The 15,294-nt window shown below is 42.9% G+C and overlaps 1 protein-coding gene across 1 annotated transcript in view; it reads left to right on the top strand.

Annotated features, from left to right (window-relative positions):
• Positions 1-15,294, top strand: part of cspg4 (chondroitin sulfate proteoglycan 4) — a 99,053-nt gene that overhangs the window by 57,721 nt on the left and 26,038 nt on the right. Inside the window, exons 2-3 of the mRNA XM_020456613.2 lie at positions 3,808-3,971; positions 5,109-8,672. Of these exons, the coding sequence (XP_020312202.1) occupies positions 3,808-3,971; positions 5,109-8,672 (3,728 nt within the window). The remainder of the gene's footprint in view (positions 1-3,807; positions 3,972-5,108; positions 8,673-15,294) is intronic.

Genomic DNA, 15,294 nt, shown 5'->3' with positions numbered 1-15,294 from the left:
TTAATGATGCTTTACCATAGATCAACAAGGCTAGTTTTCACCTAGGCTCCCTGAAGGCCATTTCTTTTCAGAGTTAGCACCACATATTTTACGAATGCTATCTAACTGGTCCTGAACTTCACCCGCAATTTGACAAAGGAAGTTCTCACATTTTTGTGAAATGAGCATCAGTCTTATTTTTGGGATATTGTCTTCTTTGGCCACAGAGTGACTATCTCTAGGTTGTGGTCTAGGTTTGTTAATCATACAGGGGTAGAACACCTCTGCTCACTCTTTGAGTGGGCTGATGGTAGTGAAGGCTGTCAGCCAATAAAGGTTGAGAAATGCCTCGAAACAAAGCATGGTATATTAAAACCCCGTGCAAACCCTTTAAAAATTGCCAATTTCTTTACACATGTATTCTATTCACAGCACTCTAGGGGAGGTAGTGAATTCCAGGTGCTCTGCTGAGACTAGGACCATTGTATCTCATTACAAAATGGTGCTTCTTCCCCGCAGGCTGGAGCAGTGAGCTCAGCACAGACCAGAAAATCCCTAAGCAGAATTGTTTGGCATCACCCTCTACTTCAGTATTTTATCCCCTTTTCTCTGTGAACAATCCAGCTAAAGCTCCGGCTTAAGGACCATGAAGCTCATTGTGATTTGCTTTGTTAATTTAATTGACTTTTAGAGAACAGTTTATTTTTATTTTTCGTTCCAAGCCGCAGGCTCCTGTTCTATTAGCAGAAGTCTCATATTTGGAAGACCTTATTTGGACCATGTCCCCAGAGTTCTCTGAAGTGTAGCATATGCAGCTTGGACACAATCAGAAACGTATAGACATGGCTTCCTGACAATCTTCAGTATTTGCATATAGCCATAATATTTGTCTGGATTTAGGCTCCAGTCTCTTCGGAGGCACGGGTTCAAATCCCACCGCTGCCACCAATAACAGATTTCTGCCTTAATTATAATGTTATTATGCTCATTTTAGAGGGAAGTAAACTCTCATTTGTGAACATTTTTATCATTTTTTTGCAACTTGTTTATTTTCACTTTGCCATGGTTTGTAAATATAGTATGTATAATATAGTAATCATCTGCTGTGTATGTTTGTACATGTGATAACAGTTAGAATAATTGTATCATTCAACATTGGGAGTTGCCTACATTGTATATCCTTGGCAAGAGAGCAGAAGTGTGCTATGTGCCACTAAAGGTCACTGTGTGCATTTGGCTCTGTACGGGGACAGTTAATTATAACTGTCTTTGTTCATGAAAGAGCAAGCTTTGCACCTTCAAATGTGCACAGTGTGATCACAAAGGCCCTGGGCGAGACGCTAAAAGTTGTGCCGACTGTCTTATTTTAGTTCTGTATACATGTGTTTGGGGACTCTCTAATGCAGTATTTTGTTTTCCAGTGTTTGTTTCAGATCTGGTTGGAAAGGGATAATTTTCCAGGATGAGAAAGCGTGGGACAAACATACCCTGGTTGCGTTTGGCAGTAGGCCTATGGCCGTTAATGTTGATAAAACACAGATACTGACTACCACTCAACCATCTAAACACACACACACACACACACACACACATTGAATAAGTCTTGAAGACATATTTTTACCTTTTATAGTTACAATAATGAGTCAGAATAACTGCCCACATGCACTTTATACAGCACAAAGTCTTGCAATTAGATCTGTCTCTTGTGGTGGCATTGCGCCATCTACTCTTGGCAAGAGTGCTCTGCTGCTGGCTTGCTGGGTGCTCTGTTAGTTTTTGAGGGACACTGTGATCTCTTTGGAATGTTCTGGGTGAGATGTAGCGATGTCTGTCTTTTCCTCCTGGTCCCCAAAACATCTGCATTGTCTGTCGTTCAGAACAGTGTCAGAGTTCCACTTCGATGAATTCTAGAAAGGCGCTCTGGCTTGACCTATAATCCCCAGAAGGCGAGTGTGCGGCTTGTGGAAAGCCCCCTTCTATGTCTCTTGGCTCTGGCTATGGAAAACCCTGCCTTGGAAACAGGGCCTTGGAGGTCAAGCTATTGCTATTTAGGAGCACAAGCTATTGGGAAATAATTGGCTTCCTGAGTGGTTTACTGTTGGAGAGGGGCTCCGGAGAACGTGGTCCAAGGCAGATGGCTGAATTTGCATATAGCTGGAAAGGAGACAGCCAAAATGCCTGGGAAACCCTACAGCCCATAGTTGGCTCACAAAAACCCTCTCTAATGATAATGACTGATGTCTCAGTGAGAGAATCCTTTTGAAGTGATGAGAACACCTATTCAGAGAGCAACAGCTGTACTAGGCCTGATAATGTTTTAGTTCCTCCAAAAATAGCTTTTTCATGTTGGTCAGTACAGCAGAGATGCAATGGACCATGATACAGAGTTGCAGATGAACCATGATACAATGTAAAAAATTATGAAAGGTTAGAGCTGGGACGATAAACTGAAAATTACCAATACCGACATTGCATTCCTCTTACCAAAGCATTTTGCATAGGCCTACGTTGGTGATTTTGCTTCACATGTTGTCTGTAGATTGTTCTAAAAACCATTATCTGCTCAACAGTAATAGCCTATACATTACGTTGATGCCTGCAATGATGGTATCTGCCTGTCCCTTTTTTGCTGTCGGCCACTGTGTGAGCAGACCACTCTCACTCCCCCTCCCCACTATGCGCACAGAGGAGGGAGAGATGCATTCTGAGAAGCTCAAGCATATGACCATTGCTCAAAATGCAATTGCGGGACAAATACAGTTTTCAAAGCAACTACTGTTGTTCCAGTTACAGAGAGGAGAATCACCGCTTTCTATGAGTATATACTGTATTGCTTACCTACCAATATTGAGTTAATTTTACAACTGGAGTAAGTTGTAGTATGGTTTTGATTCGCCCCCGGAGCAAACAGAATGCGCCATTTGCAGTGAATGGGCCTACATCAAGTAGCCTTGGAAAGTTTTTCTAGGACATTAGAATACATTTACTGATAGATGAATCAATTAGTCTACATGGCTATATAGCAACAATATCATATTTTAACAACCACGATAGATCATAAATGAGAGAATGTCCACTACAGTTCTTGAATTGACGGTTTACTGACTTCAAACTCACAGGTTACTGTCTGGCTGTAGCCTACGCCATATAAATCCGACAATCACAGCTACTCAACTCACTGTCGGGACAAGAAGAAGAGAGAGAACAATGACAGCATGGCATATAACAGACGTCTCAACTAACCTGAATTCAATGTGAAATCACCCAAAAATGTCACCAAGTCATTGGATTTAGGTTAAAAGTTGGGTGAAATTCCCTTACGTTGATTACTTATTTAAAATCAAATCAGTTTTCCACGTCGATTCAATATAATCACATAGAATGTTTTTGTTGATATGATGTGGAAGCAACATTGATTCAATCAGTTTTTGCCCAGTAGGAGGCTACCATCTCAGTTGTCTTACTTTGCACTGGAACGAAATGTTTAGAGCCCTGCCGCTAATGTAAAGTAACTGTCCATAAAAAAAAAGTAAAAAATATATTTGTTGTTATCCAGCAAACTAGTTAAATTTACCACCATATGACTTATTGTCCATATCGCCCAGCTCTATGAAAGGGTATCAAGCTAATTTTCAGTTGATATCCTTATGCCATTTTGTATCAAGAATCCCCACCACACCTTTGTCGATAAAATTGGCCACTATATGAATTAATGAGTGACTGTATACTTAACAGAAATACATCTAACCATATTTATTGACTGTTCAAAGAAAACTGTATGTCAGAATTCTTTCTTTTCTTTCAAGCTCCTCATTTTTGTCTCTCCAGCATCCTACTTCGGGGACAGTTTCTGCAAGATAACTTCAATCCAAGATGTCTCCTCCTTTCACCTGTCGCTGCAGTTCAAGACCAGCCGACGAAGTGGACTCCTCCTCCTGGCTGCAGGGATGCAGGACTACCTATTTCTGGAACTCCAAAATGGGAAATTACAGGTTAATATCAACACCTGTCTTGTCGGAGAGGATTCTATTTACAATGTACTATCAGACCGCCTTAACCCAAGGCAACCTAGCAAGCTGTTGCAAAGTGTATTTTACACAAGTTTATGATGTTATTAAACCACACAGAAATGTACACGGCATGGTTATTTAGATGGATGACTGATTGTGAATCCTAGATGGCAAACATGTTTTGTCAGCTGGCTCACAATATTTCAGTTTATAGTTCTATCCAGGATTGGAATTGGAAAAAGTCACTCTGGGGACTGACCATGTCAGATCCTAGAAATTCAAATTAAACACAGATTTACAAAAATGTTTTCACTTTGGGGACTTGGTTCCTACGCATTCCCCCGCCCCCCAATTCCACCTCTGGTTCTATCCTGTGGAGATGAGGCACTAAAAGTATTAGAAAAAGGACACCTGTCTTAAAACGTCCTATAAATGTCCTATATTGTAATTGAAAGACTGACAACAGCATCTGTGATGTCACTTTCCTCTTTCCAAACCAAAAATTTACTTCAACCTAATACATTTAAAGATTATAACAGAAGTGAAAGCAGGCTGGTGGTATGTGCTCATTAAAGAAGCATGCATGTGACAGTTTCAATTAGATGGTACTCTGAAATCATTCCACATTGCTTTACTGGTTGTCACTGGGATTCCTGACATTTTAATTCCATAATGAATTTCTTGGCAGAGTCTGTGAGGAGCTGAATTCGCATCACATAAACAATCCCTAAATTGTGTACAATAAACAAGGTTTATTGTTTTTAGAGTTCTTGTGCATTTGCTATTAATAACGTTTGAATATGATAGAATCACAAGAAAGCTATGATGCTGCTCACACAATTCTTAAAATGCTTACCCCGTTCTCCTCTGATCCACAAGAAGCAGTTTGTAAGGACAAGATAGGTGAAAGAGAGATGCCCCCAAAAAGACAATCACAAGTATATGCTAGATTGATTACTCTTTGATATCATCTTTTAAATCCTTTTAGATAATCGTTCATGGAAAGAAAGGCTATGAGGAAGGAATCCTTTCAAGAATATAATGACAGTCCAAAAAACATACAATTATTGAGCTTCATAAAATAGCAATGACACTTCTCTTCTCCCTTTTTTCACATAGGTGCGAATGAACCTTGGGGCCGGTGAGATGGTGCTATCATCATCTCTGGGGCTGCAACTGAACAACCTCCTGGAGCACAAGGTGTCTATCACGATGCAGGAGGCCAAACTGACCATGCTGATAGATGATCTCTTTTCCACTTTCATCTCTGTGCCTGAAACCCAGGAGGACCTCAACATTGACATGGGGGTTTACATGGGGGGAACCGGAGACTTAGACGCCCCATATCTCAGCAATGCCATACCTCCATTCCGCGGCTGCATGACCAATGTCAAGTTGGAGTCCCATCAGTTTGATATTCTCCACTCCGAGCCCATTGACTGCCATGATACAAAGGAGTCCTGTAGCAGTGAGTTTGAGGTTGGTGATGGAGAGGCGACCAGCTTTATCAGCCCAGACTCATTTGTGTCCTTCCCTACTTGGAGCGGGGCTAGTGGTAGTGAAAGGACCTTGGAGTTTCTCATGAAGACCACCATCGAGGATGCCCTACTCACCTTCCACCCTGGACGAGAATCAGACTTTATAGCTGTTGGCGTTGTGGGCGGTTACCTAAAAGGTGTGGTGGACTTTGGGAGTGGGATTGTGGTACTGGACAACCCCAGAGTACAGCTAGATGATGATCAGTGGCATAGGATCAGAGTCACTGTAGATGCGAGTGTGTTTGAGATTAACGTGGACAGCCAGCCTGCCTCTCTCTCTCTAAGGGGCTCAGAGCAATTGGATCTAGTTGGCAATCTGTATATGGGGGGGATCCAGGGCAAGATGAAGGATGTGTTTCGTGATAGTAGCTTGTCTCGTATGGAGGAGGTAATAACATCTGAGTCTTTTATCGGATGCATGGGAGAAATCAAAGTGAACCAGAAGGAGAGAAGCCTGCAGGACGCGTTGGTCACCAAAGACGTCCATGTGAAATGCGAGGGAGAGGACTATGACTACTCAAGTTACTATGATTCTGAGGCAACCACAACTACGGCTCCTGTTCGGATCCGATATGTCAACGCTGACCCTAATAAAATACATTGCTACCCAACTGACGACACACCAGAGGCCTTCCGGAACATTACAAAACTTATTGAAGTCAACCCTTTGCTTGTGCCCGAGGGTGGGGAAGCTTTTCTCGATATTAACAACCTTAGCCCTACATTTAACCTAAACACTGTGGGAATCCGCCAATCCCAGATCATTTTCACTCTACAAAATGACCCTTGGTACGGACTCGTAGATATGAACATCAATACCAGACGTACCAAAAAGTTTACACTCCTGGACGTGGTCAACAAGAAAATCAAGTATCTCCACGACGGCAATGAAAAGTATGGCGATCAGATCCAGTTGGAGGTGTTTGCCCATAGTAACAGTTACCTTCCAGGATGTCTTAAAAGTCCCCACCAGTACATTCTCCCAGTGGAGATCATACCTGTCAATGACACACCACAACTAAGCGGAGGAAACATTTCCATCACAGAAAACGGTCGCACTCGCTTAAATCCCAACCTTATCAAGATTGTGGATTCGGACACTCGCTGTGAGGAATTGATTGTTACCGTGACCTCAGAACCTCCCAAAGGGGTTGGCTACTTAGAAAATGCCCAGCAACCAGGAAGAAGTATCAAAGAGTTCACATGCAGGCAGTTGAAAGACGGCAATATATATTTTGTCCACAGAACTGGGAGCGGTGGGATAACTCTACAGGTATCTGACGGACAATCCATAAGTCATTCGACCACTTTTAAACTGTCCATTACACCGCCCCAAATGAGCCTTGTGACCAATACTGGCCTTCTGTTGTCTCAGGGAAGCAACTCTTCCATTGGGATCCAGAACCTGGCCGTCATTGCCACCCCTCGTAATGGAGATATTGTGTTTAATGTCACACAGGCTCTGAGATATGGTGAATTGCATGTTCTCACTCGCAATGGTTTGCTCAAACAGGTGACATCTTTTCACCAGTCAGATTTGGAACAAGATCGCTTGAGATATGTTAGCACAGTTTCAAGTGACCTGGAGGACGTTGTGTCAGATCATTTTCAATTTGATGTCCATCTTGGACAGTTTTCCCTATGGAACAATACTTTTTTGATCAAGATCACACCCTCCCAGGTTAAAATGGCCCAAGTAGTTCCCCTTGAGATTGAAGGCAAGGTAGAGCAAAAGGCAATACAGCACACTGATCTTGAAGCAGAAGTGAAGGGAAAAAGTGTAGCCCCAGAAACTATAAGATACATCCTTCTGAAGGCCCCCACACTGGGTACTCTTCAAATGATTGGCAGGAAGCTAGTTGAGGGAGACAGTTTCACCCAACAGGACCTCTGGAATGCCCAGGTCAGCTATAGAGTCCAGGTGCAAAGGGCGGTGGCTAATGAGGACCAGTTCCAGTTCAGAGTCTTTGCAGAGAATCAGTACTCCCCTATGTATACCTACCCAATCAAGATCCAGGCTGATTCAGACGCCCCTGTTTTGACTAATGAGAGACTCATTGTCTTGGAGGGCGGGGAGAATATTCTGAACAAAGACTATCTATGGGTTCAGACATCCATCTCGACAAACTTTGTTTACAGGGTGACGCAAGACCCCAAGTATGGCCGTCTCATCAGGGAGTCCCCCTCTGGACAGCCCAGGTTCGACGGGGCCATTAGAATGTTCAGCAATGAGGATCTGAATCTAGATAGGCTGATTTACCAACATGATGGCTCCGAGTCTAGCGATGATGAGTTCTCTTTCCTGGTATTCGAGCAAGCAGCAGGAAGTGAAAACATCAGAATCGATGGTCAAGAGTCTATGAGCAGCATGTTTAGAATATCTATTCAGTCCAAGAACGACCACGTGCCTCTTAGAGTGGTTGATAAAACCTTCAATGTGGTGCGAAACGGACAACGTTTGCTGACCACAGAAGATATCCTCTTCAGGGACAATGACTCAGGGTTCAATGATACCCAGTTGGTCTTTGTTCGCACAGGCATTCTCTCAGGAAATATTGTCTCCCCATCAGACCCCTCGCAGCCCCTCTTTCGTTTCACTCAAGCAGACGTGAAAGACCAGAATGTTCTGTTTGTGCACCATGGAGCAGACCGTGAGCGCTTCCAGCTCCAGGTTTCTGATGGCCTGCATAAGACCACAGCCCTGCTGCAGATCCAGGCTGGTGAGGCCTACCTCCGTGTGGTGAACAACACTATGGTTGTTATGGACCATGGAAGCACAAAGACGCTCAACACCAGTCTCTTGAGTGCAGAGTCCAACATGGACATTAGAGACGCCAGTGACATTAGGTACCAAGTGACATCACCCCCTAGTGATGGGAAGATCATCGTGAGTGGGATTGAGGCCTCTTGGTTCACACAAGAGGATCTGAAAAAGGGTGTGGTGTCCTACGAGCATAATGACCAGAGTCTGAGCTCCAAGGACTCGTTTGGCTTCACTGTGGAAGCGAAAGGATATTCTGAGGAGGGTACATTCAGAATAAAGATCTTCAAGCAAGGCTATCTGTCGGAGCCTGTGGTCATCACCAATGAGGTCATCATCTCCTATGAGGGAGAGCACACTGTGATCAACCAAGATCATCTTAAGGTATGTTTACATTATATTCCCCTCTACGTTTACCAATCATTGGCTTCCACCTTTGCCTACTGTTTGTTCTTGAATCTATTACGCTACCGCCAACTGAGTGACTTAGTAGACTGTAATTGTGCTTATGAAGCAATCATTAGCAAAAAAAATTTTTTTGGGGGGGGGCGGGATATTGCAATTATGAATTGCGATTTTCGAAGCACTTGGGTGAAAACGTCAGACTTAGTTAACACAAGAGTCAGGGTAGAGAACATCACTTCTAAAATGAGATCATATGAATGACTACATACTATGCTAACTGAATACAAAATCAAATGAAACAAATCTTTTCTAACATTGTTATAGGCTACATATGATACTAGATAGTATACTTACACCAACATATTAACAAACATTTTTACCATGATCATCAAAATATAGTGTGCATTTATTAATAAATTAGTGAAAAACATTGAGTTCCTATTTTACCATTATAAGTTCCTAAATAACCTGAGTTAATTATTTATTCAGGCAGCCATAACCTGCAGATGGAATAGGAAACTTATGATTGTGCAATTATGTATAAGTAGCCTCAATAATTATTATAATTGAAATTGTAAGCCTTAAAAACATGTAACGTGTAGCCTACCAATTGCAAGGTGCAGCCTGTGTCCAAAACATTGGAGTCTGGTCCAGTTATTCAACGAGACGTGTTTCAACTTGTCTCTTAATTTTGTTATACAGTGTTGGAATGACAACTTGGGAGAAATATGTGCGAGAGAATCTTGTATCTCCTTTCCAGCTTGTTTATCATCTTCTTGAAGCGGTCTTTGCTGACTGTAAGTAGGAACCATGTCTTTGGCTATGTGATTTCTATGTCTGCGCAGGGTGTTTTTTTGGGCGTTACACTTGAAAACTAATCAATGCCTGTTGAAAGTAGGTGGATGGTTGTGGCTTAGTTGCTTTGCTGCTTTTGGGCACTTTTTTTGTACAATACAATTGTTGTAAATTAGGAATACTGTGCCTTCGCATCGGAAATATTCAGACCCCTTGACTTTTTCCACATTTTGTTACGTTACAGCCTTATTCTAAAATTGATTTTAACAATTTTTTCCTAATCTATTAAGCATTCAAAACTGAAATATCACATTTACATAAGTATTCAGACACTTTACTCAGTACTTTGTTGAAGCACTTTTGGCAGCAATTACAACATCGAGTCTTCTTGGGTATCACGCAACAAGCTTGGCACACTTGTATTTGTGGAGTTTCTCCCATTCCTCACAGCAGATACTCTCAAGATCTGTCAGGTTGGATGGGGAGCGTTGCTGTACAGCTATTTTCAGGTCTCTCCAGAGATGTTCGATCGGGTTCAAGTCTGGGCTCTGGCTGGGCCACTCAAGGACATTCAGAGACTTGTCCCAAAGCCACTCCTGCATTGTCTTGGCTGTGGGCTTAGGGTCGTTGTCCTGTTGAAAGGTGAACCTTCGCCCCAGTCTGAGGTCCTGTGTGCTCTGGAGCAGGTGGTCATCGAGGATCTCTCTGTACTTTGCTCCGTTCATGTTTGCCTCGATTCTGACTAGTCTCCCAGTCCCTGCCACTGAAAACATCCTCCCAGCATGATGCTGCCACCACCATGCTTCACCGTAGGGATGGTGCCAGGATGGTGCCAGACGTGACGCTTGGCATTCAGGCCATCTTGGTTTCATCAGACCAGAGAATCTTGTTTCTCATGGTCTGAGAGTCCTTTAGGTGCCTTTTGGTAAACTCCAAGTGGGCTGTCATGTGCTTTCTACTGAGGAGCGGCATCCGTCTGGCCATTCTACCGTAAAGGCCTGATTTGTGGAGGGCTGCAGAGATTGTTGTCCTTCTGTAAGGTTCTCCCATCTCCACAGAGGAGCTCTAGAGCTCGTTCTGCTGACCACCAGGTTCTTGGTCACCTCCTTGACCAAGACCCTTCACCCCTGATTGCTCAGTTTGGCCGGGTGGCAAGCTCTAGGAAGAGTCTTGGTGGTTTTAAACTTAATTTAAGAATTATGGAGGCCACTGTGTTCTTGGGGACCTTCAAGGCTCCTGAGTCTAAGGTACTTTATCTCAGTGCAAGAGGTGTCACTACTGTCCCTAGTTCGTATCCAGGATGTATCACATCCAACCATGATTGGGAGTCCCATAGAGCGGCGCACAATTGGCCCAGCATCGTCCAGATTTGGATTTCTTAACTTGCCTAGTTAAATAGTTACATTTTTTGTTTTAATGTTAAAAAATAAATCTGCAGAAATGTGTTGGTACCCTTCCCCGGAGCTGTGGCTCGACACAATCCTGTCTCAGAGCTCTACGGAAAATTACTTTGACCTCATCGCTTGGTTTATGCAATGTCAACTGTGGGACCTTATATAGACAGGTATGTGCCTTTCCAAATCATGTCCAATCAATTGCATTTACCACAGGTGGACTCCAGTAAAGTTTCAGAAATATCTCAACGATGATCAATGTAATCGTGATGCACCTGAGCTCAAGGTCTGAATATTTATGTAAATAAAGTATTTCTGTTTTATGTTTCTGTTTATTCTTCACTGACCAGTTAAAACCTTTATTTAACCAGTCAGTGAAGAATAAATTCTTATTTACTATGACGGCCTACAAAAAGGCAAAAGGACTCTTGCGGAGAAGGGGGCTGGGATAAAAATACATATTCTTAAATACAATATAAATATACAGTTGAAGTTGGGAGTTTACATTCACTTAGGTTGGAGTCATTAAAACTAATTTTTCAACCACTCCACAAATTTCTTGTTAACAAGAATGACACAAATCACTTTTCCAACAATTGTTAACAGACAGATTCACTTCACTTATTATTCACTGTATCACAATTCCAGTGGGTCAGAAGTTTACATACATTAAGTTGACTGTGCCTTTAAACAGCTTGGAAAATTCCAGATAATAATGTCATGGCTTTAGAAGCTTCTGCTAGGCTAATTGACATAATTTGAGTCATTTGGAGGTGTACCTGTCAATGTATTTCAAGGCCTACCTTCAAACTCAGTGCCTCTTTGCTTAACATCATGGGAAAATCAAAAGATATCAGCCAAGACCTCAAAAGTCTGGTTCATCCTTGGGAGCAATTACCAAATGCCTGAAGGTACCACGTTCATCTGTACAAAAAATAGTACGCAAGTGTAAACACCATGGGATCACGCAGCCATCATACCGATCAGGAAAGAGACGTGCTCTGTCTCCTAGAGATGAACGTATTTGGTGCGAAAAGTGCAAATCATTCCCAGAACAACAGCAAAGGACCTTGTGAAGATGCTGGAGGAAACAGATACAAAAGTATCTATATCCACAGTAAAATGAGTCCTATATCGACATAACCTCATAGCCCGCTCAGCAAGGAAGACGCCACTGCTCCAAAACTGCCATAAAAATGCCAGACTACGGTTTTTCAACTGCACTTGGGGACAAAGATCGTACTTTTTGGAGAATTGTCCTCTGGTCTGATGAAACAATTATAGAACTGTTTGGACATCATTAGGTTTGGAGGAAAAAGGGGGAGGCTTGCATGCCGAAGGACACCATCCCAACCGTGAAGCATGGGGGTGGCAGCATCATGTTGTGGGGGGGCTTTGCTGCAGGAGCGACTAGTGCACTTCAAAAAATAGATGGCATCATGAGGCAGGAGAATTATGTGGATGTATTGAAGCAACATCTCAAGACATCAGTTAGGAAGCTAAAGCTTGGTCACAAATGGGTCTTCCAAATGGTCAATGATCCCAAGCATACTTCCAAAGTTGTGGCAAAATGGCTTTAAGGACAACAAAGTCAAGGTATTGGAGTGGCCATCACAAAGCCCTGACCTCAATCCTATAGCAAATGTGTGGGCAGAACTGAAAAAGCGTGTGCGGGCAAGGAGGCCTACAAACCTGACTCAGTTACACCAGCTCTGTCAGGAGGAATGGGCCAAAATTCTCCCAACTTATTGAGGGAAGCTTGTGGAAGGCTATCTGAAATGTTTGACTCAAGTTAAACAATTTAAAGGAATTGCTACCAAATACTAATTGAGTTTATGTAAACTTCTGACCCACTGGGGATGAGATTAAAGAAATAAAAGCTGAAATAAATCACTCTACTATTATTCTGACATTTCATATTCTTAACATAAAGTGGTGATCCTAACTGACCTAATACAGGGCATTTTTACTTGGATTAAATGTAAGGAATTGTGAAAACATTTATTTGGCTAAGGTGTATGTAAACATCCAACTTCAACTGTAGGACAAAACACGCATCACGACAAGAGAGACCTAAGACATCAACATAGCTAGGCAGCAACACATGACAACACAGCATGGTAGCAACACAACATGACAACAGCATGGTAGGGACACACTATAGAAGCAGCACAAAACATGGTACAAACATTATTGGGCACAGACAACAGCACAAAGGGCAGAGACAAAAATACATCACGCAAAGCAGCCACAATTGTCAGTAAGAGTGTCCATAATTGAGTCTTTGAATGAAGAGATTGAGAAAACTGTCCAGTCTGAGTGTTTGTTGCAGCTCGTTCCGGTCGCTAGCTACAGCGAACTGAAAAGACGACCCAGGGATGTGTTTGCGTTAGGGACCTTTAACAGAATGTGACTGGCAGAACGGGTGTTGTATGTGGAGGATGAGGGCTGCAGTAGATATCTCAGATAGGGGGAGTGAGGCCTAAGAGGGTTTTATAAATAAGCATCAACCAGTGGGTCTTGCGATGGGTTTACAGAGATGACCAGTTTACAGAGGAGTATAGAGTACAGTGATGTGACCTATAAGGAGCATTGGTGGCATATCTGATGGCCAAATGGTAAAGAACATCTTGCTGCTCGAGAGCACCCTTACCTGCCGATCTATAAATGATGTCTATGTAATCTAGCATGGGTAGGAAAGTCATCTGAATCAGGGTTAGTTTGGCAGCTGCAGAGAAAGAGGAGCAATAGAGGAAACCAAGTCTAGATTTAACTTTAGCCTGCAGCTTTGACATGTGCTGAGAGAAGGACAGTGTACAGTCTAGCCATACTCCCAAGTACTTGTATGAGGTGACTACCTCAAGCTCTAAACCCACAGAGGTAGTAATCACACCTGTGGGGAGAGGGGCATTCTTCTTACCAAACCACATGACCTTTGTTTTGGAGGTGTTCAGAACAAGGTTACGGGTAGAGAAAGCTTGTTGGACACTAAGAAAGCTTTGTTGTGGAGCATTTAAGACAAAATTCGGGGACGGGCCAGCTGAGTAGAAGACTGTAGCATCTGCATATAAGTGGATGAAAGAGCTTCCTACTGCCTGAGCAATGTTGTTGATGTAAATTGAGAAGAGTGTGTGGCCTAGGTTTGAGCCTTGGGGTACTCCCTTGGTGACAGGCAGTGGCTGAGACAGCAGCTTTTCTGACTTTTTACACTGTACTCTTTGAGAGAGGTAGTTAGCAAACCAGGCCAAAGACCCCTCAAAGACACCAAGAATGGCCCACAAGAATGGAATGGTCTACCCTATCAAAATCTTTGGCCAAGTCAATAAAAATAGCAGCACAGCATTGCTTAGAGTCAAGGGCAATGGTGACATCATTGAGGACCTTTAAGGTTGCAGTGACACATCCATAACCTGAGCGGAAACCAGATTGCATACCAAAGAGAATACTATAGACGTCAAGAAAGCCAGTCAGTTAATTATTGACGCGTTTTTCCAACACTTTTGATAATCAGGGAAAAATAGAAATAGGCCTGTAACAGTTTGGATCAGCTTGATCTCTCCCTTTAAATAAAGGACGAACCATGGCTGCCTTCCAAGATATGGGAACTTCCCCAAAAAGGAGAGACAGATTAAAAAGGTCGAAGATAAGGTTGATGCACCTATCATTGCCAAGCCTAAAGAAGAAAGGGTCTAAACCATCTGACCCAGATGGTTTTTGGGGTCAAGTTTCAGGAGCTCCTTTAGCACCTCGGACTCAGTGACTGCCTGCAGGGAGAAACTTTGTAGCGGGGCAGGGGAAAAAGGGGGAGAAGCATCAGGGATAGTCGGATTTGAAGGGGTGGGAGATGAGGAAATGTTGGATGGGGCAAGGAGGCATGGCTGAGTCAAATAGGAATCCTGACTTAATGAAGTGGTGATTAAAGAGCTCAACCATGGGCTTCTTGTCAGTAACAACCACATCATCAATTTTAAGGGACATGGGTAGCTGTGAGGAGTGTTTAATCTCCAAGTCTTTAAAGTAACTAACTTTGTCCTTCCGGATAGCTTGAGTGCACTTATTTCTCATTTGCCTGAACGAGAGCCAGTCAGCCTGAGTATGCCTGTGCCGAGCCTTTCGCAAAATGCAATTCTTGAGGTGGAGTAACGACAATATCACGGTCGACCCAGGGGCTGAACCTGTTTTTAATTATAATTGTCTTAATGGGGGCGTGTTTGTTAACAATACCACTGAAAATGTCAAAAAAGAAGGTCCAAGTGTCTTCGACAGAAGGGATCAAGTTGATTCTATACCATTTTACAGAGGCCAGTTCATGAAGGAAGGCTTGCTCATTGACGTATTTTAGCAGGCGTCTATGATAAATCAGGACAGGTCCTTTCACTGAACAGCCACTATGAACACAGGCTGTAAAACAG

Source organism: Oncorhynchus kisutch, linkage group LG22 (genome assembly GCF_002021735.2).
Source record: "Oncorhynchus kisutch isolate 150728-3 linkage group LG22, Okis_V2, whole genome shotgun sequence".
Taxonomy (NCBI): Eukaryota; Metazoa; Chordata; class Actinopteri; order Salmoniformes; family Salmonidae; genus Oncorhynchus; species Oncorhynchus kisutch.
The sequence above is the reverse complement of the archived record's forward strand: the minus strand, read 5'-3'. Positions and strand labels throughout refer to the sequence as shown.